The sequence below is a fragment of the Malus sylvestris genome, chromosome 7, assembly GCF_916048215.2.
Source record: "Malus sylvestris chromosome 7, drMalSylv7.2, whole genome shotgun sequence".
Classification (NCBI taxonomy): Eukaryota; Viridiplantae; Streptophyta; class Magnoliopsida; order Rosales; family Rosaceae; genus Malus; species Malus sylvestris.
Window position 1 is genome coordinate 1739167 of NC_062266.1, and position 22637 is coordinate 1761803.

The 22637-nt window shown below is 39.5% G+C and overlaps 1 protein-coding gene and 1 long non-coding RNA gene across 30 annotated transcripts; one reads left to right on the forward strand and one right to left on the reverse strand.

Moving 5' to 3' along the window:
• Nucleotides 1-744: 744 nt before the first annotated feature.
• Nucleotides 745-22313, reverse strand: LOC126628374 (putative disease resistance protein RGA1). 29 transcript variants are annotated; one of them, XM_050298043.1, is made up of 10 exons: nucleotides 7724-8175; nucleotides 3373-6024; nucleotides 3085-3156; nucleotides 2748-3012; nucleotides 2582-2659; nucleotides 2272-2348; nucleotides 2116-2164; nucleotides 1320-1583; nucleotides 1093-1238; nucleotides 745-943 (listed from the first exon to the last, which is right to left on the reverse strand). In XM_050298043.1, exons 1-4 carry the CDS (start codon nucleotides 8027-8029, stop codon nucleotides 2749-2751), a joined length of 3294 nt encoding a protein of 1097 aa, XP_050154000.1. In that variant the 5' UTR covers nucleotides 8030-8175; the 3' UTR covers nucleotides 745-943; nucleotides 1093-1238; nucleotides 1320-1583; nucleotides 2116-2164; nucleotides 2272-2348; nucleotides 2582-2659; nucleotide 2748. The 29 variants fall into 29 exon arrangements, with proteins under 29 accessions (XP_050154000.1, XP_050153998.1, XP_050153993.1 ...); XM_050298041.1 differs by having other exon boundaries at nucleotides 3301-6024; XM_050298036.1 differs by having other exon boundaries at nucleotides 3229-6024; nucleotides 7724-8174.
• LOC126628398 (uncharacterized) lies at nucleotides 14453-16438 on the forward strand. Its single transcript, XR_007625409.1, has 2 exons — nucleotides 14453-14517; nucleotides 14601-16438. It is a non-coding gene; the product is annotated as an uncharacterized LOC126628398 (long non-coding RNA).
• Nucleotides 22314-22637: the final 324 nt, after the last annotated feature.

Genomic DNA, 22637 nt, shown 5'->3' on the forward strand with positions numbered 1-22637 from the left:
TGTTGTTTTTAATTCACTTGATCTCCAACACAATCCTGCAACTACATTCTACAAGAAATACTTTCCTTGTGCAAGTATTATGACACAGTAAAAACCATATAACCCTGGAACGATCCAAGCATCCTTCTCCGTCCACGTATAATTTCACTCAATCTGCTTATGAGAAATTAGTAAGTGCAATTCTCGAAGATGTGTAAGATGTTGGACTCCACGAGGCAGTTGCTTCGACTCCAAGCATTCATCTCTATGATTACCACATTCGGTCAGTCGAGGGGAATGGTTTAGAGTTTAACTTGCAAGCTCTGTTTCTAATGTACAAAGCTTTCTTATGTCTTTCGGAAGCAGCGATTCAACGATCGGGAGATCTTTAATATCTAAGACCCTTTGGTAATTTGAACCCTTCAGTTGATTCAATAGAAAAGGAGTGGCCATGGTAGAAGCATATTGTTTAATTGTTTCTGCCTCATTGTTGTTTTTAACACAATTTCTCAGCTTTCAAAATTGAATGAGCAAGTTAGCGTACAAGGTCATGCACCTTGCACACTTTTACACTTCGTGGGGTTCTCTCTTAACAACATTTTACACTTATTGACTGAAATTGCTAAAGCTATACTCTGCAAAACAAAAAGGTTGCGTGGGTGGATTGCTTCCCCGCCCAGGGCTGGTCCTGAGTTTTCTGGTGCTCGGGACAAACACTCAAAATGTGCCTTTTTCCAATACATCAACATATATTAAAAAGAAAAATTTAACGAGGGCTGGAACCCAGTCAAAGCTGGGGGGCTAGGCCCTCACGCCCATATTATATTACTTGAAGGAAAAACATACAACAGGGGGGGGACATGATACCTAAACCCCGACAATCAAAAGCAAAATCATATACAACCACACCAAGCAGTCAACATGGCCATCACATATTGAATCCAAAAGGTTGAAGCCCCATTCACTGCATATAATGTACAGAAGATAACTAGATTACTACTAATAAAATCACAAACATTGAGTAAAAAGAATTATCCGAAAAGATGGAATATATGCATCAATTTTATTACAGAAGCTATTTATGCGCTATACTTTGAAGAAGATAAGAAATACCTGATCAACATATATGTTGACTATTTTAGGTGCAAATTTAGAAGTGATGCTCCAACTAGTTCTGATATTGGACAGAAAAGAGCGGCAACTTCAACTAGTTCTGCTATGTCCTGCTGGGTGAGAGCAGTTAAAGACATGATTGTTCACTAATAACATGAATAAATTGAGTAAACACCAAAAGTAGCAGCAAGGGAAGGAGATGTGAAGTAGATGAAGAGGTGTAAGACCTGTGAACGTCCAGCAACAAAGACTTTGGAGCTTGTTGTCAAATATGTGCAGCGCACCATTTCTAATAGATCAAATGAGCCAATTCCTTCCAACTCCAATCCTAAAAATCCTACAATAAAGCATAAACATTATTCTCTTCTGATGAAGATGGGTGTTCATGACTCCAACGTGTTCCATGCACATTCCCTACCCATACATTGAAACCTTCATCTGCAAGGACGAATCCAGCGATTATTCTGGAGAATTTAAGAACCATGCATCACCTGGTTAAGATCAAGAAAAGCCAGTAACCAAGTTCAATTGAGTTTGAAGCACATTAGAGCCTAATTTAAAATGTATCCCATGGATGTTCATCACTTTACCCAATAGTTAGTTTCAAGAAAGGAAATTTCAACAGAGCCTGAAAACTTCAGATCAGGGAGCACCAAATATGAGCTATACATTCAAATTTTGAAATGATTCAATGAACGGATCTTGTGGAGTATAAAAACTAAAATATTGAATATAAAATATTGATGATGTTGGTTTGGTACCATTGAATTCTCATTGATTTTGATTCAAAACTTTTGAACATTCCCACAAAATGCAACTCACACAATGCAACTTTTGTATTCTCAAGGTAATGGATTCGGCGAATAATGAATATATACACATATATATATATATATATATATATTACTCAGGTTGGATTCGGGAACGGATACAAAACCGGAATCCCTATAACCATATTTAAAGTCATAACCGAATAATATTCACGATTTCTTCCATATCCAATATATATTCAAATTTTCATACCCAAATCCGTTGTATTCGGGCCATTATCCACAATTATCAAGTTTAGCACCTGAAAAAGATAATTAGAGAAAGTTAGATGGGTATTTAGAAAACAGTGAAACAAAAAAAATGTAAAAATAAAGAGAACTGTTGAAGACTGTTCTAAGGTCCATTTACCTGCCATTGGCCATGACAGTATTTGCTCCGTCACAATCTTCACAACACTATATCACAAAAAGCGCTAGATGAACACCCTATTTACGTCACGAAAAACAGAAGAACCAAATTCATCAAATCATCCACATAAGTTGATTAATTTAGATTCTTTTTTTTTTTGATCAAAATTATTAGTTTAGATGCGATGAAACAGAAAATAGATCAAAGATGCCGATGAAGAACATATTATTGGATCAAAATAATGATTTCAATTTTTTTGGGGGGTCAAAATTGAAAAAAAAAATGAAGTTAGTGGATAAGAAATGCATACCTCTTCGCCGTGGAACAAGTGTTGCTCAATGAGAAAGCAGAAGTGCGGACGTAATCATTGATCCACATGGCATATTATCTGAAAACAAATATAAAATGTTGGTAATAATGAACAAGAATAGAATTAAGAAACGAAAATTTCAATATTTCACAGTTAGAAAACGCACCTTAATAAATATCAACGTATGGGATGTGAGCAATCTTGCGCCAGTCCTCACCTGTTTCTTTCTTGTATCTTTGGAGTAACATGGGGCAATCAACAATGTACAATCCATTTAAACAGGGGAGTCCACAAATCCCTTCTGGCAGTGATGCCAAATTAGAGCAATGAGTAATGTGAAGACGCCGAAGTGACGTGAGATTGCTTATTTCTTCCGGTAGTGCTGCCAAATTTGGGAAATTATCAATGGAAAGCGATTGTAGTGATGTGAGGTTGGCGATCCATTCCGGTAGTGCAGCCAAATTTGGGAAATTTCCAATGGAAAGCGATTGGAGTAATGTGAGGTTGGCGATCCCTTCCGGTAGTGCAGCCAAATTTGGGAAATTTCCAATGGAAAGCGATTGGAGTGATGTGAGGTTGGCGATCCCTTCCGGTAGTGCAGCCAAATTTGGAAAATTTCCAATGGAAAGCGATTGGAGTGATGTGAGGTTGGCGATCCATTCTGGTAGTGCTGCCAAATTTGGGAAATTTCCAATGGAAAGTGATTGGAGTGATGTGAGGTTGGCGATCCCTTCTGGTAGTGCTGCCAAATTTGGGCAATCTTCAATCCTAAGCGATTGGAGTGATGTGAGGTTGGCGATCCCTTCTGGTAGTGCTGCCAAATTTGGGCAATGGTCAATTACAAGCTCCTGAAGTGACGTCTGATTGCCCATCCCTTCCGACGGTATAAATTCCAAATCCTCAATTTCTTGGAGCCACATATATGTTAATTTGGAGAGAGGAGGGGAAGAAGAAGAGGCAGAAACATCAACACCAACATCATGTGTAATATCAGATGCTCCTCTAACAAACAAGGAATCAACAACCTTCCAGCTGCTCCCAGTGAGTGCTATTTTAACCACATTTGGATACAGAGGCATGGAAGTTAGATTAGGACAATTCCAGATGGTCAATGCAGAAAGAGAGGGAAAAGAAGGCAACGACAGGTTTTCCGTTGATGAAGAAGAAGCACTGTTATGAGTGTGCGCCCTCCACCATCCCTTCAGAACAGGGCAACCTTCTATGATGAGGTACTCCAGGGAGGGAAAGAATGAGATCCTCATCATCTCATCACTCATACTATTACTGCTCTCTTTCTCTGATAGTAATATGTACTCCAACTTCTCCAACCCCACAAGATGAAGAGACTTAAGGGAAGGCAAATGATGCAAGGGTGGAAGATGTTGGCATCTCTCACATTCATACAATTCGAGATTAACAATATTAATGAGAGAAGAAAACCAACTCGCAAACCTCACACCACCATAATACTCTACAGACAACTGCTTTAGATTAGAATGGGGTTGCAATACTTCCATTGACTTTATAATATCCTCCTCATCAACTCCCTTTACATCTTCATATTTCCACCTTAAATCCAACAAATGGAGATGCTGTTTGTCCTTGAGAGGTGTACCAACATTTGATTCTGACACCACATGCCTCAAATTCTTTATGAGTAACTTTCCCCTTAATTCGTTAAGGGTCCCCAGCTCAGCAAGACCAGCACTACCGCCCCTCCCCAAACAATTGCTTTCACTCAAAACAAATCTATTCAATGTACGAACACCTTTCAATTCACCAATTCCACGTGGCATTCTAGTCAATCCCCAACAGCCTTCCAAAATGAGATGCCTTAAGTTGATCATTTTTTTAATGTCTCTAGGCAATTCCACAAGTTCCTCACAGTCTCTGAGATCTAGTGTTTCCAAATTCAACAGTTCAACTATCCAATCTGGAAGTCTCTCCATGTGATCATTACCAATAAGTTCAAGATATCTCAAATGCTTCAGTTGTTTAAGACACTTGGGTAATGTTGTAATTCCATATAGACTCAACATCCGTAATGACTTAAAATTTGGAACAAATGTAGCACAAAATGAATCATATAATGACTTACCTGTATCTGTCCAATAACTTTTGTGACAAGGAAAAAGAAGAGTTCGTATCTTTTTAGCATTTAGCAAGGAAGTTGGCACTTCCCATTTCGAAGGATCAACTTGAAAATTGATAGATTCATGAAAATTCTTTTGGTTCAAATCAACTACGGCACTTCCGGCCCCCGACACTAAGATTGCGAGTTCATTCATGAGATCGTGCATTTTACAACTTTCTATTATACCAAACTCATCTATTTTTTCTTCTTGAAAAAACGATCTGCACAACAATTCCCTGTAATATTTATATGCAACATCCTCCAAACCCTCGTTTTCATCGGATGACTTAATGAACCCTTGCGCCACCCAAAGTCTAATCAATCTCTGTACAGATATCTCATAATCAGGTGGGAACAAGCTACAATAAGCAAAACAATGCTTCAAATGTGATGGGAGCACATCGTAACTCAATTTAAGTGTTGGTAAAATATCATCTTCTTCTTGATTTATTTTTGAAAGTTTCTTTTCTTTGAAATTCAACCAATCTGTTTCGTCATCATTGGTGAACAACATCCCACCTATCGTCCTTATAGCGAGTGGAACTCCCTGACATTTTCTTGCAACCTCTATCCCAACTTCCTTAATTCTTGAATTCTCTGGCTCCTTTCCATCTTTATAAGCCATTTTCTTAAATAAAGACCAACTTTGCTCTTCATTCAACCCCTTTAAGGTGTATGATTTAGCTGTGTCTGATATCGTTGTAACGGTTTTACTACGAGTGGTTATTAGTATTCTACTACCTTCTCCACCACCCATTAACAAGTTCTTCAAGCTAAGCCACTTCTTTCGATCCTCATTCCACACATCATCCAACACAAGTAGGTACTTCTTCCCGTCTACTTTATTTCTAAGATCATTTTGCAACTGCTCTATCCCATTATGCTCGGATTGAAGGATTTTCTTAACAACTATATCCAACTCAAATACATTAGAGACACATGTCCAAATTTTCAACTCAAAATGATTTTGAATCACCTCATCGTTGAATATGAGTTGGGCAAGTGCAGTTTTCCCCAATCCTCCAAATCCAACTATGGAAATGGTTGACACATTCTCAGTTGAGATGGGATCCAACAAAAGTCGGATAAGTGCCTTTTTATCTTCATCTCTCCCTATAATATTTTCCTTAGGGACAAACGAGTGACCGACCCTCTCTCTCAATATAAATCTTGTATCTTCACGATTATCGTTTAAGCCATTGGGTCTACGGGATGAAACCTCACTAAGCCTCTTGTTAATATCTCTTATCTTATGACTCATCTCTAACCCAAAAACAAGTTGATTTGAGCTAGAACAGAAAAGGCGCACCTGTAAGAATTTGAGTAGACACAATCATTATTTCGGTAGAAAACAATAATTTAGAAGACTTATTGCAGTTAATTATGAGTTGTTGAGAGACTTATTGTGCTCCTAATAGGTTAATATCAATAGGCTTACGTGACTATAAAAATGTTCTACAAGGTGCAACTAGGGGTGGAATTTTTTCCCGAAAATCCCAAACCGTCTCGATCCCGTCCCGAAATTTGACCGAAAAAATCCCGAACGGAATTTCCCGAAACCGAACCCGTCCCGAAAGTTTCGGGTTGGGATTCTACCACAGCTTTGAAAGCTTTTGGTAATCCCAAACCGAACCGATTATTATATATATTTATTTATTTATTTTTAATTTTTAATTAGAAATTACTTGAACCGTTGGATTTGTTAAAATCAAATCCAACCGTCCATTGAGTTAGGTTAGGTCATTTGTTAGGTGGGTGTTCTTTCTCTCTCAGACTCACTCCTGCTCTCGCTCAGTCCCTCTCTCACAGACTCACAGTTAGTCGGAGCGAACCCTCTCGCTGTCTCCTTCCTCTCCAGACGTAGTGTCCTCTCACGCTCGGTCGTGGTCCTCTCCAGACGTTATCCTCTCGCACTTGCTCTCCCGGCTGAAGTCCAGGTTCGTCTTCGTCTTCTTCTTCGTTTGAATCCCACCGGTTATTTGTGATTGCCTGTAAGGTGTTTGTCTAATTTCCTGATCTTTGATTTGTTTATTGAGTTTTGTTTTATTTTAGTGTGGAATTATGATTGCCTGTAAGGTGTTCGATGATATTTCTGATGTCCTGCTATTATTTCTTTTGTTTTGTTAAATGTGTCAATGGAGAATTGTGATTGCTTGGAAGGTGTTTGATAAAGTTTCATAGTGTTTTGTTATAGGTCTATAGAGAATTGTGATTTCCTGCAAGGTGTTTGATAAATTTCCTGAGTGTATTGTTATCGTTTCGGTTGTTTGGTTTTATGTGTCCATAGAGTGTTGTGATTTCCTGCGAGGTGTTTGATAAATTTCCTCAGTGTTTTCTTATCGTTTTGTTCATTTGGTTTTCTCTGTCCATGGAGTGTTGTGATTGCCTGTGAGTTGTTTGATAAATTTCCTCAGTGATATGTTATTATTCCATTTGCTTTGTTCTTAATTGCCCGCAAGCTTTTTGATAAGTTTCCACAGTGACTTGTTACTTCATTTATTTTGGTTTATGGGTTCATGTAATTCAGGTTGGTTTTGTTTGGAATTGCAGGGTTTCAGGTCTGCCATTCTCTAGGAGGAGGTACTGGGAATGCAGATGAGTGTATGGTCCTTGATAACGAAGCCCTGTCTTCTTCGGACCTATTTAACTTAGCTAGGGTCATTGACTTGCCCATCTTCGCACCTATTGCACTTAGATACATCATAATGGACTTTCAAAAGCCCAACATTTTGGGCTTCAAGGCCCAATCCCGAAGTATCCCGAAAATCCCGAAACACTTTCGGGAATCCCGAATTTCGGGAAATGCACGTTTTCGGTTCGGTTTCGGGATATAAAATCCCATCCCGAAATGTTTTGGTTTGGGATTTGGGAAAGGAGTTTCGGTTCGGGATCCGACCCGAACCACCCCTAGGTGCAACCTCTCAAATCCTCTTGTTAATATATTTTATCTAATGATTCATCTTTCGTCAGAAAGCAAGTTGATTTGAGCTAAAGAAAAAGAGGCATACCTTCTTTGACAGCTTAGTATTGCCATGTATAACTAGTCTTCGCTGAACTTCAGTATTAAACTCATCCATCACATCATCGGCTTCATAAACTGCGTCTTCTACGCTTTCGAGCCATAGTTTGACTTCACTGTTGTTGGCTTGCTTTTGCTCAGCGTCTAGAAGAACAGCTTGGAATCTGACAACGGTCTCCTTAAGCTTATTGAGCTCATCTTGGACACCCCAAATCGATCCAATCTTTTGGAAAGCATGGTTGCCAAGCCTTACAATGATCCGTTCCACAATATTAAAGAGAACTCCTTCTGCCATTTCTTGTATTCAGAACAAGCAAAAACCCAAGTGAAGTGAATTAAAATAAAAAGTTGTAACTAAGAAATTGATTTTGTGTAATGAAAGATGGCTCCTCCTGCTAGCCTTTACATGCCCATCTCTCATCCAGCCACTCCCACATCATTCAATGTATAAAATAAAAACAAAGACCTAAGAATGGTCAATATGTTACAACTGGCCTTAATAATTGAAAGTTGGTTTTTAATGCCAGCTGGGTCCTTCACAAATTACAGCCGTTGGTTCCTGTCGTTCTCTTTTCCTCTACTTTTGTGCCCTAAGTAGCTAGTAAAGTATCTACTAAAGCTGGTGTTGGAGAGATTTTTCAGTGTAACCGTCATGTAAGTTGGTACATCACGTGTTTATATATAAATAGTGAAATATGTGTGTTAAAGGTTAATAATTTAAAATTTTTCCCCACTTATATAAAAACACATGATTTATCATTTGTGTTCTCATCACAACTAAAAATTTCTCATTTGTGTTGTGTCGTTTTTCATTTGATTTCCAACGCATGTTCTCTCTTCCACGAGAAATTTTTAGGTGTTCCCGTTACCCCACATCACCCGGGACACTTGGTGTACCCATCCAATTAGGGGATGTCACGTTTCCCATTAAAGAATCTTTTTGATTTATTTTTTAAGAAAATCAATTAAACAAATATTTTAATAGGAAACATTGCATCCCTGATTGGATGGGTACACTAAATGTAATGGTGATGTGCGGTGACGGAAACACCTAAAAATTTCTCCTCTTCCACCGCTCCCTGGGCCCACACACTATTATAACCCTCCATCATTTGTACACCCACCGCTGGACCTTTCTACCCCAAGATTTTCTTTTTCTTATTTTTTTTATTTGAACAGTTACGATTAAATCACATCAATATTTTATATAAAAAAATAGAAAATGTGAAAGAAAGAGATAGAAGAAATGAAAAGAGAAGGAGAGATAATCCTAAACCTCTAGCAACCAGTCCAATTTTATTTGTATCTTCAGTACGAATTTATACACCCAGGCCTAGCACGTTTCTGGTGCCTTCTTTCATCTTTTCTTTCAGCTGAGAAAATTAGATCTCCTTCAATTTCTAGTTTCAAAAAATGAGCGTTGAAAAAAAAAAAAAACAACAACAACAACAACAACAACAAAGCCTTTTCCCACTAAGTGGGGTCGGCTATATGAATCCTAGAACGCCATTGCGCTCGGTTTTGTATCATGTCCTCCGTTAGATCCAAGTACTCTAAGTCTTTTCTTAGAGTCTCTTCCAAAGTTTTCCTAGATCTTCCTCTACCCCTTCGGCCCTAAACCTCTGTCCCGTAGTCACATCTTCGAACCGGAGCGTCATTCGGCCTTCTTTGCACATGTCCAAATCACCGGAGCCGATTTTCTCTCATCTTTCCTACAATTTCGGCTACTCCTACTTTACCTCGGATATCCTCATTCCCAATCTTATTCTTTCTCGTGTGCCCACACATCCCACGAAGCATCCTCATCTCCGCTACACCCATTTTGTGTACGTGTTGATGCTTCACCGCCCAACATTATGTGCCATACAACATCGCTGGCCTTATTGCCATCCTATAAAATTTTCCCTTGAGCTTCAGTGGCCTACGACGGTCACACAACACGCCGGATGCATTCTTACACTTCATACATCCAGCTCGTATTCTATGGTTGAGATCTCCATCTAATTCTCCGTTCTCTTGCAAGATAGATCCTAGGTAGCGAAAACGGTCGCTTTTTGTGATCTTCGCTAGATTGCTCCGGTCATTAGTGTGGATAAGTATATAAATGGATAGAGATAGGAAAGCAAACACAAGATGTACGTGGTTCACCCAGATTGGCTACGTCCACGGAATAGAAGAGTTCTCATTAATTGTGAAGGGTTTACACAAGTACATAGGTTCAAGTTCTCCTTTAGTGAGTACAAGTGAATGATTTAGTACAAATGACATTAGGAAATATTGTGGGAGAATGATCTCGTAATCACGAAACTTCTAAGTATCGGAGTGTGGTGTCGTCTTGACTTGCCTTATCTGTCTCATAGGTAGATGTGGCATCTTCTCTGGAAGTACTCTTCCTCCATCCAGGGGTGGTATCTTTAACTGGTGGAGATGCACAAGGTAATGTATCAATTTCACTTGAAGCTTACTTGTAGTTTCAAGCTTGGTCAAGCGCGATACAAACCATGTAGTAGGAGTCCCCCAAGTCGCCGAGCTAGGGGGTCTGCTGAAAGAGGTGACAGACAAGGTAAGCAATCAGAGCTCCGACTGATTGTTCACCTTCTCCCCATCTTGCAGCAGCATGAAGGATAAAGAGAAGAAAAATGAGAAGAGATGATATGAGATACTTTTGCTTTTGAAGAAGTAACTTTCCACATGCTTATTCTTGAACTGAGCTGGAGGGTTTTCTGGTTTCCTCCAGAGTATAAGGCCGACTGAAGAATTTGAGGGTCAAAACAAGTCCATCAAATCTAGAGTACGTTCCACCCTGCTGATATGGGATACTTTTGCTTTTGACAGAGTAATGGATGTATCGGCACGTGTGCTATTACGCTTGTCTCCACATGCTTCCTTGTATCCTTCGCACTTGCCCTATCTGTTCCTCAAGCAGATGCGGAATCTTCCCTGGAAACATAAGATGTTGAAGATGAGTACTCGAGAGCAATGCCAGGTAAGTAATCAGGTAAGGGGTTCCAGGCAGTCAGTTCCTGGCTGGAAGCTTGATTCCAAGTGCTGACTGATTGCTCTCTTTCTCCTTGTCTTGCAGGTAAAAACAAGGCCAAAGAAAATGACAGGGAAAAAGCATGATATGGGATACTCTTGCTTTTAACCCTGATGATATGAGATATTCTTGCTCTAGTATAGCTTGTTTGCAGAGGTATTATCGGGGGGAAAGAAAGCTGAATATTTCGAAAGGCTTCGTTGGGAGTGCCCTCTTAGATATGATGAAGGGTTGAGCATTTTTGCAGGTCTGCCTGTCTGTTGGGGATGGAGGTCAACATATATAGGAGTCTCCCTAACAAGTAGTAATGCTATTCCTTTACCCTGCTTGGTCATAGCACGGTAGTGGGAGCTGCCAGTTTCACATGTTTTAACTCTGTCAGAGCACTTTGAAAAAGTGGTCTGTGGTATCTGGCTCTCGAGATTCGGAGAACGATGCCTCTTCGATTTTTGAGAAAGCAATCATGCTGGGGGTCTGGCTCTCGAGATTCGGAGAGCAGTGTCTCTTCGATTTTTGAGAAAGTAATCATGTTGGGAGTCTGGCTCTCGAGATTCGGAGGGCGGTGCCTCTTCGATTTTGGAGCAAGCAATCTTGTTGGGAGTGTTGTCTCGAATGTGAGTAAAGGTTGGGCATGTTTGCTAGTCTACCTTGCCACGAAGCACAAAGGTTGACACACATGGACTTTCCAATTATCCAACAATGGTACTGTTCCTTTACCCTCTCTTCGATTTTGAGAAAGTAATCATGTTGGGAGTCTGGCTCTCGAGATTCGGAGGACGGTGTCTCTTCGATTTTGGAGCAAGCAATCTTGTTGGGAGTGTTTTCTCGAATGTGAGTAAAGGTTAGGCATGTTTGCTAGTCTACCTTGCCACGAAACACAGAGGTTGACAAACAGGGACTTTCCAATTATCCAGCAGTGGTACTGTTCCTTTACCCTTGTGGGTAATAATATGGTAGCTAGACCTTCAAAATTTATGTGTCTAAACTTTGTTAGTGCTGTTTCTTTGCTATTCTTTTACCTTTCTTGGTCAGAGCGATGTAGTGGGAGCTGCAAGCTTCACGTGCTCAACTTTGGCAGAGAACTTTGGCAAAGTTATCTGTGGTACCCATGAGCTATTGTTGCGTGTGGGAAGTGGGTGATTGAACAGTAAGATTCATGTGCTTTCTACTTCACCAGAAGTCTTCGATAGAATGCCCATAATTTCTGCAAAGCTGAGTGTGCGTGTGACAGGTGCTGACAAGGCTAGAAAAGTAGGTGCCTCTTCGATTTCTGAGATCGGCCCTCGTGGTCTCTGAGCAGCCCAGCTTTTGAGAAAGCGAGCGCCTCTTCGATTGATTCAGAGAACGATGCCTCATCGATTTTTGAGAAAGCAATCATGCTGGGGGTCTGGCTCTCGAAGATTCGGGGAGCAGTGTCTCTTCGATTTTTGAGAAAGTAATCATGTTTGGAGTCTGGCTCTCGAGATTCGGAGGGCGGTGCCTTTTCGATTTTGGAGCAAGCAATCTTGTTGGGAGTGTTTTCTCGAATGTGAGTAAAGGTTGGGCATGTTTGCTAGTCTACCTTGCCACGAAGCACAAAGGTTGACACACAGGGACTTTCCAATTATCTAGCAATGGTACTGTTCCTTTACCCTCTCTTCGATTTTTAAGAAAGTAGTCATGTTGGGAGTCTGGCTCTCGAGATTCGGAGGACGGTGCCTCTTCGATTTTGGAGCAAGCAATCTTATTGGGAGTGTTTTCTCGAATGTGAGTAAAGGTTGAGCATGTTTGCTGGTCTACCTTGCCACGAAGCACAGAGGTTGACACACAGGGACTTTCCAATTATCCAGCAGTGGTACTGTTCCTTTACCCTTGTGGGTAATAATATGGTAGCTAGACCTTCAAAATTTATGGGTCTAAACTTTGTTAGTGTTGTTTCTTTGCTATTCTTTTACCCTTCTTGGTCAGAGCGATGTAGTGGGAGCTGCAAGCTTCACGTGCTCAACTTTGGCAGAGAACTTTGGCAAAGTTATCTGTGGTACCCATGAGCTATTGTTGCGTGTGGGAAGTGGGTGATTGAACAGTAAGATTCATGTGTTTTCTACTTCCCCAGAAGTCTTCTACAGAATGCCCATAATTTCCGCAAAGCTGAGTGTGCGTGTGACAGGTGCTGACAAGGCTGGAAAAGTAGGCGCCTCTTCGATTTCTGAGATCGGCCCTCGTGGTCTCTGGGGAGCCCAGCTTTTGAGAAAGCGAGCGCCTCTTCGATTTCTGAGATCAGCCTTCGAGGTCTTTGAGCAGCCCAACTTTTGAGAAAGCAAACGCCTCTTCGATTTCTGAGATCAACCCTCGTGATCTCTAAGCAGCCCAGCTTTTGAGAAAGCAAACGCCTCTTCGATTTCTGAGCAGGCGCCTCTTCGATTTCTGAAGCTCCGTCGAGTGCAGATTTTTATAGGGGCTAGCATTAAGTTCCAAAGCACACTTGAATCTCCACCAGTAGAAGCTTCATTCTTGCACTTCTAAGATCTTGATTTGTCCGACCTCTTCTCTCTTCAACACCTTTGAAAATGTCTGGCCCCTCCGACCGTCGTTTTGACTTGAACCTTGTTGAAGAGGCAGCCCCGCCTTCTCCAGACAACATATGGCGCCCATCCTTCGTCTCCCCTACTGGTTCTCTTACCGTTGGGGATTCCGTGATGAAGAATGATATGACCGCCGCGGTGGTGGCCAGGAACCTTCTCACTCCCAAAGATAACAGACTACTTTCCAAACGGTCTGATGAGTTAGCTGTTAAGGATTCGCTGGCTCTCAGTGTTCAGTGTGCAGGTTCTGTGTCTAATATGGCCCAACGCCTATTTGCTCGAACCCGCCAAGTTGAATCATTGGCGGCTGAAGTGATGAGTCTCAAACAGGAGATTAGAGGGCTCAAGCATGAGAATAAACAGTTGCACCGGCTCGCACATGACTATGCTACAAACATGAAGAGGAAGCTTGACCAGATGAAGGAAACTGATGGTCAGGTTTTACTTGATCATCATAGATTTGTGGGTTTGTTCCAAAGGCATTTATTGCCTTCGTCTTCTGGGGCTGTACCGCGTAATGAAGCTCCAAATGATCAACCTCTGATGCCTCCTCCTTCTAGGGTTCTGTCCAGTACTGAGGCTCCAAATGATCCCCCTCCGGTGCCTTCTCTTTCTGGGGCTCTACCGACTGCTGAGACTTCTCCTAAGCAACCTTTGTGAAGGCTCCCTCTTGTGTGTTTATTTTGACTCATGTATATGTGCATATTTGTAGCTTATCGGGAATATCAATAAATAAGCTTTCCTTCATTTCAACGTATTGTGTTAGATACACCAAAGCCTTCTTCTCTAAGTTCTTTGAATTTTCTTTTGTTGAAGCTTGTATGTTGAAGCTTTCTGAGTGGAGCATGTAGGTTGGGGTAGTGTTCCCTTATATTCTGTCTTTGATCGGCTTAGGCGAAGACCTTTAGATTCCAACACTTCTCTCCAAAGGTTAAGCTTTGCATTTACCCCTTCCTGAGTTTCATCTATCAACACTATATCGTCTGCGAAAAGCATACACCAAGGAATATCATCTTGAATATGTCCTGTTAACTCATCCATTACCAACGCAAAAAGGTAAGGACTTAAGGATGAGCCTTGATGTAATCCTACAGTTATGGGAAAGCTTTCGGTTTGTCCTTCGAGGTGGAAAATGATACCTTCGTGTTCGTGAAGACCATACGAGTCTAGTGGTACGCATTTCAGGTAAGAATTCCATCGTTTTCACGTCGAAATCGAAACCCGATTTCCATGCGCTATTCATGCAATTTTTATTCTTCAATTTTTAGGGGATTTCAAGTTTGTAGGAAGCTTTAGGAGGTCCCAGGGAGACTCGGGGTAGTTCGTTTGAAGAATTTGGACGTCGGGATCGCAAGAAACGACGAGTTACAAGGAACCAGGTGTCGGTCTTGTTTTACTTTTTTTTAATTGAATACACCCGATCACAAAATGAATGTTTTATTACGATGGTAATAGACTCGAGTTTGTATGACTAGTAAGGGTTTGGTTTGGCGTCCGGTTTCGCGTCCTGGGTTTGCAACTAGTTTGTGCAATCTTGTTACTTGTTTTGTTACTAATTTGTTTGGGTTTTACATTCCACATTCAGAACAAAACTGTCGAGAAAAGGACAAGTTCACCGAATAATGCTCCTGCCAATGCTTGCATACTAATTGATCTTTATCACTCTTTTTACATTTTTATTCATTACATATAACTGAAATATTTTAGTAATAAGTCACTTGGTTAACAAGTACTTTAAATTTTCTAGTTTTTATGAAACCTGATGATAGAGCTCCTGCGTGATATAGTCAAGGGTCACTACAATAATCGAGCTTGGTAAATCTTCAATTTCATCGGATTTTACCTCCCACATCCGAACATGTAACTTCTTGCTACCTCACAATAGCTAAGAATACAGCTGATAAACACGAATTCCATACCATAGCTCTTACATTTTCTACAAGTCGGCAGCACAAAAGTAGTAAATCCTTTAAAAGTAACAAGGTACCAGATGTTCATTCAGCCAGAAAGATGCAGAAAACAGTTAGGACGTTAACATCTCTCCAGGAGGTTCCCATGAACAAACCAGATGTCTACGTACGACTTATCTACAGACTTGGATGAAAAATATCCAAATCTTAGAATCTCATATTCCATTCAGGGTAACCACAACTTTCCGTGCTGTAGAATAGTCACGATGCTCACACAACCATATTCCCTGAAGCAGCATCAATACAAGGAAAAAAATAAACAATATTCCATAAGCTATAACACACCGGAAATTTTGATTTATTAGAGAGCCAAACAATGATGCAATGGAAACAGAATGTGATGTTTATAAAAAAGCAAAAACCAGAGTAATTGTTAGCCGAAGAGTGTAATTCCATAGCGCCATTCATTGCCTCACTCACATGCCCCTTAGAAATTAAAAGGGTTGATGAAATCTTTAAAAAAGGCCTATGCATATCTTATCTATCATTCTGTTCTCATGAATTCATACTCCATACTCAGCTTACATACTCAAATACAAGAAATTTACACCTAGTCAAGATGCTTACAGGAAGGTCTGTAAAACATTCCATCATGTACTAACGCCTTTGACAATTGTGTTAATTTGGAGAGATGAGGGGAAGAAGAAGAGGCAGAAACATCAACACCAACATCATGTGTAATATCAGATGCTCCTCTAACAAACAAGGATTCAACAACCTTCCAGCTGGTCTTCGCAAGAACTATTCTCTCCACATTTGGATACAGAGGCATGGAACTTAGATTAGGACAATCCTCGATCTCCAATGTAGAAAGAGAGGGGAAAGAAGGCAACGACAGATTTTCCGTTGATGAAGAAGAAGAAGAAGCACTGTTATGAGTGTGAGCCCTACACCATCCCTTCAGAACAGGGCAAGCTTCTATGCTGAGGTACTCCAGGGAGGGAAAGAATGAGATCCACATCATCTCATCACTCATACTATTACTGCTCTCTTTCTCTGATATGTACTCCAACTTCTCCAGACACCAAAGCTTAAGAAACTTAAGGGAAGGCAAATGATCTAAGGGTGGAAGATGTTGGAATCTCTCACAGTCATACAATCTGAGATGAACAATATTAATGAGAGAAGAAAACCAACTCGCAAACCTCACACCACCATAATACTCCACGGTCAACTGCTTTAGATTAGAATGGGGTTGCAATACTTCCATTGACTTTATAATATCCTCCTCATCAACTCCCTTTACATCTTCTCGAGGTATCCACCACAATTGCAACGAATGGAGATGCTGTTTGTCCTTGAGAGGTGTACCAACATTTGATTCTGAAACCACATCTTTCTCGTGCCTCAAATTCCATATTTGTAAGTCTCCCCTTAATTCCTTAAGGCTCCCCAGCTCAGCAAGACCAACACTACCGCCCCTCCCCAAACAATTGCTTTCGCTCAAAACAAATCTATCCAATGTACGAACACCATTCAATTCACCAATTCCACGTGGCATTCCACTCAATCCCCAACAGCCTTCCAAGATGAGATGCCTTAAGTTGATCATTTTTTTAATGTCTCTAGGCAATTCCACAAGTTTCACACAATATGAGAGATCTAGTGTTTCCAAATTCGAAAGTTCAACTATCCAATTTGGAAGCCTCTCCATGGGATTCCCACTAAGATCAAGATATCTCAAATGTTTCATTTTTCTAAGACAATTAGGTAATGTTGTAATTTTTAAATCATTGAGACTCAACATACGTAATGACTTAAAATTTGAAACAATTGTAGCACAAAATGAATCACATAATGACCCATCTCTATTTGTGTAAGACTTTTGGCAAAGAAAAAGAAAAGTTTGTATCTTATTTGCTTTTAGCAAGGAAGTGGGTACTTCCCATTTCAACAAATCAATATCAAAATTGAAAGATACGTGACGAAGTTTTTCATGAAAATTCTTTTGGTTCATATCAACTACGGTGCTTCTGAATCCCGACACTAAGGGGGTGTATTCAATTAGGATTCTCAGAGAGTTTCAGGGAATTAATAATTCCAGGGGTATTCAATTAGGAATTTAAAAGATTTTATAAAAATCTTGGTGTATTCAATTGAGATTCTTAAAGACTTCTTACAATTCCCTATAAATTTAGGTGTATTCAATCATAACTTTTTGAAAGTCTCTAAAAGTTTAGGTGTATTGAAAAAGGAATTGGATTTTAACGGATTTGTGATTTGGTGGATTTTGGAGGATTTCAAGGTGATATGTATAAATACCAAAGAGCTTGGCAAATCTCACCTCAACCCTAGAAACTTTGAGAGATTTTGAGTGTGCTGCTCTCTCCTCTCTAGTCTCCGTTCGAGCGAATGTACAATCTCTGCAACTTCTTCCCATTATTCGTCTGCTTCCATTTTGTCCTTGTTGTGAAGGCTGCGAATTTGTTTCTTTTACCAAACAACTACGGCCAATGAAAATTCCCATATGCCTTAGATATCTTACAAATCTGGGATATGCAGAAACCGAACCAACAGACAAATATAAATTCAAAGCTTACTTGTCCAGTCTCCAATTTTTTTATTTATTTTTGGTTATTTTTTGGTTAGGCATGAGGAAAATTTACCCTGAATATTTTATCATCCATGTCATGCTAAGGAAAATTGAATATTTTTATGTTGTTCTTTCTAGATTAGTGGAAATTTATATAATATAGTTAGTCCAGTGCCAAGTCTTCCAGTGCCAAGTCTTTCTATGTTAGGGTTAATAAAACAAAAATCTAACTACAGAAACCAAGCAGGTTTAAAACCCTAATTGAAGCGAAGAAACAAAGGGAAAAAACGACCTGCTCGTTTGTTGTTATAGTCATTATACTTGTTGCATAATCCCTATTAATAATATGTCAATATGTTGTCCCAATCCTTTTTATAGTAATTTATACTTGTAATCTCTATTATCATGTTATGCTTTTATAGTCTTTTTTAGCTCTATTTCGAGGTATTCGATATCATCTCCAAGATTTTGTTGGTAACGGTCGTGACCCCGTAAATGCGAATGAATTGTTTAATCTTCGACATGCTTCCTTGAGAAACGTAGTGGAGAGGATATTTGGTGTATTTAAATCTCGTTTCACAATTTTTAAGTTTGCACCTCCATTTCCAATTAAAACACAAGCAGAGTTAGTGTTAGCTTGTGCAGGGTTGCACAACTTTCTTCGCAAGGAGTGTTGTTCTGATGAATTTCCAATCGAACCAGAAGATGATGAATCTGAAGATGAAGATAATGATGATGAACTAGGTAATCAAACTCAAGAGCAACAACGACAGATTGCTAATGCATGGAGAGCTGGCATAGCTACAAATATGTGGACAGATGCTGTGAATGATAGCATTCAAAGATGAGAAATAGAGAATTAATTGTTTTTACAGATTGGAGTATGCAAACACCTGGAGAGCAGCAATATAACCTGGAGAGTATTCAAACATGGTTGAATGCTAGATAAATCTTTTTGCTTTGAGTAGTTATGTTTATATAAAATTGTTGGGTTTTTTTAAAAAACTTTGATAACTAGTTTATTTTGACACTAATCGATCGGTTCCTCTTTCATTTTGATAGCTAGTTGAAAACATTGCATATGAACTTGGTATTGCAATTTGGTATTAGTAGGATGAAAATTTGGCTTCTAAAGAGAAGGAAATTGTTGATCAAATTCTCTTCAATTCTCTAAACTTGGTATTGCAATTTGGTATTAGTAGGATGAAAATTTGGCTTCTAAAGAGAAGGAAATTGTTGATCAAATTCTCTTCAATTCTCTAACCCCATGTAAAAAATTCTCTCACAATTCATGTAAAGAATTCTCTCACAATTCATGTGAATTCTCTGGAAGTTATAATTAATTCACTCAAAATCTCTAGGAATTCATTTTTTTTTTCTCTCAAACTTTCTCAAATTCTATAGATTTAAATTCCCTGAAACTCTCTAAGAATCCTAATTGAATACACCCCCCTAAGATTGCAAGTTCATTAATGAGATCGTGCATTTTACAACTTCGTATTATACCAAACGCATCTTTTTCTTCTTCTTGAAAAAACGATCTCCGCAACAACTCCCTATAATATTCATACGCAACATCCTCTAAGCACTCGTTTTCGTCGGATGACTTAATGAACCCTTGCGCCATCCAAAGTTTGTTGGAATTTAAGGTTTTTATTTAAGTTATTGTTTTGGGTATTTTCTTTGTTAGGGTATTTTCGTTATTTTGTTTATTAGGGTTTGCTTGAGGTTTTACTATTTAAACCGTGCTTTGTATTAGGTTTTTTTTTAAGTTGTTCAATAATATGTTTCTTTCCATTCTGTTCATCTTGGTATCAAGAGCAGTTCGTTGGACTTGTCTCTCTCTGAACCACTGCGCTTAGCCTGAACATGTACCTGTCGGTTTGTAGAAAGTCAGATCAGTGATCCCCGTCTGCCCAGCCCAGGTCGCGCCCACACCACCACCATCGGAACATCACTGCACTGCACCACTGTCCGTTCCCAGATTGCTGATCGCATTACCTTGATGCCCATCGCTGATCGACTACCTTGACGCCCCATTTGTTGTTCCTTGCCGTCTTTGTTCCTTCACTGTTCTTCCTGAAACTGCTTGTCTGAACCAGTTGTAGACTTGTTGCTGCTACTGCCTGATTAACCACTGCCACCAGATTTGAACTTGTATCGGCCTGCACAACCAAAACATCAGGTATCTCTTTGTTACGACTGTCTTTGTGAATATGGCATCTTCAAAAGATGATTCCCTGCAAGCTATTGGTGTGAAATTAAATGGAAATAATTATGTGTATTGGGCATATGTGATGAAGAATTTTCTAATTGGAAAAGGATTGTGGGGCTATGTGTCTGGAAAAGTTTCCATTCCAAATAACCCTAAAGATGAAAAACATGACGACTTGCTTGCTGCTTGGGAGATGAATAATTCAAATATTTTTACTTGGATTAATAACTCTGTTGATTTGGCTATTGGAATACAACTTGCTAAGTTCTCTACATCCAAGGAAGTTTGGGATCACTTAGAAAAATTGTATACCAAGGCCAATTTTGCTAAGAGATATCAATTAGAAATGGAGGTTCGTGCAATCCAGCAAGGTGATAAGAGTATTCAAAATTTTTATAATGAAATGACCAGTCTCTGGGACCAACTTGCACTGACTGAGCCTAAAGGACTTGGTACTATGGAGCTCTATCGTCAATATAGAGAAGAACAACGTCTTGTTCAGTTTCTGATGCCTCTTCGAGATGAGTTTGAGACTCTCCGTAGCTCTATCCTACATCGGACTCCACTTCCATCTGTTGATTCTGTTCTTAGTGAATTACATGCAGAAGAAGTCTGTGTGCAATCACAGTCGCATAGACTCTCTTCGCCTATGTAGAACTCTTCGACATTGGTTGCTTCTATTAGACCGAGAACTCATACTAGAACTGTTGTTGCTGGGGATGCGTGTGCTTACTGCAAGGAAAAAGGGCATTGGAAAGTGGATTGTCCGTGGAAATTTAAGAAACCGCCTGGAGCTGCTGAGAAATCCACCAAAAGTATTAGCCATGTTGACTCCGGAACTAAGTACAACTGACCGTGTCGACGACTTCGACTTTGGTTGGTGATGCATGCATGTCTCTGTTCCTGTCTGCATAGCAAAGCCTACCTATCTGTCTGTCTGTTTGTCCGCGTTGTGAAACCTGCCTGTTTGTCCGCGTTGCGGAGCCTGCCTGTCTGTCTATTTTCCTAACGGAGCCAGTCTGCATCTGCTTGTTGGCAAACTCATGACATGTACCGCCATGAGTTTGACGGGGGGTGTTGGAATTTAAGGTTTTTATTTAAGTTATTGTTTTGGGTATTTTCTTTGTTAGGGTATTTTCGTTATTTTGTTTATTAGGGTTTGCTTGAGGTTTTACTATTTAAACCGTGCTTTGTATTAGGTTTTTTTTAAGTTGTTCAATAATATGTTTCTTTCCATTCTGTTCATCTAAGTTTAATCAATCTTTGTACATAGATCTCATAATCAGGTGGGACCATGCTACAATAAGCAAAACAATGCTTCAAATGTGATGGAAGCATATCATAACTTAGTTTAAGTGTTGATACAATTCCATTTTCTTTCTGGCTTATTGTTGAAAGCTTCTTTTCTTTAAAATTCAACCAATCTGTTTCGTGATCTTTGGTGCGCAACATCCCACCTATCGTTCTTATAGCGAGTGGAACTCCCAGACATTTTCTTGCAACCTCCTTCCCAACTGCCTTAATTGTCAAATTCCCTGGCTCTTTTCCATCTTTAAAAGCCATTTTCTTAAATAAAGACCAACTATTCTCTTCATTCAAACCCATTAAGGTGTATGGTTTAGCCGTGTCTGATATCATCGCAACGGTTTCAGTACGAGTGGTAATTAGTATTCTACTACCTTTTCCCCCACCCATTAACAAGCACTTCAATCTAAGCCATTTCTCCATATCATCATTCCACACATCATCCAACACAAGTAGGTACTTCTTCCCATCTACTTTTTTTCTAAGCTCATTTTGCAACTGCTCTATCCCATTATGTTCGGATTGAAGGATTTTCTTAACAACTATATCCAACTCAAATATGTTAGAGACATATGTCCATATTTTCAACTCAAAATGATTTTGAATCACATCATCGTTGAATATGAGTTGGGCAAGTGCAGTTTTCCCCAGTCCTCCAAATCCAACTATGGTAATGGTTGACACATTCTCAGTTGAGATGGGATCCAACAAAAGTTGGATTATTGCCCTTTTTTCTTCATCTCTCCCTATAATAATTTTCTCCTTAGGGACAAATGAGTGAGCGACCCTCTCTCTCATTGTAAATCGTGTATCTTCACGATTATCTCTTAAGTCATTAGGTCTACGAGATGCAACCTCATTAAGCCTCTTGTTAATATCTTTTATCTTATGACCCATCTTTAGCCCAAAAGTAAGTTGATTTGAGCTATAAAAGAAAAGGCGCACATGTAAGAATTTAAGTAGACATAATCAATATTTCGATAGAACCGTATTAATTAAGTTTAAGAGTTTTGTAACGGTAAGTTATATGAAACATTCAAAACAATAATGTAGAGGACTTTGCAGTTAATTGTGAGTTATTGAGAAATCTATTGTATTCCTAATAGGTGGATATCAATAGGCTTATGTGACTATGAAAAAGTTCTATGAGATGCATCCTCACCAAGCCTCTTGTTAATATCTTTTGGGGTTAATCTCAATTTACTACCTTGAAGTTTCATGGGTTTCTACATTTGATACCTGAAGTTTTTTTCATCCTCCAATCATACCTCAAGTCTTAATT

Excerpts from the sequence above, each read along its gene's own strand:
- LOC126628374 (XM_050298032.1), bottom strand. The coding sequence starts at position 8,029 with ATGGCAGAAGGAGTTCTCTTTAATATTGTGGAACGGATCATTGTAAGG. Across the intron at positions 6,025-7,723 it reads ATACTAAGCTGTCAAAGAAG|GTGCGCCTTTTCTGTTCTAG; the intron begins GTATGCCTCTTT and ends AAATTCTTACAG.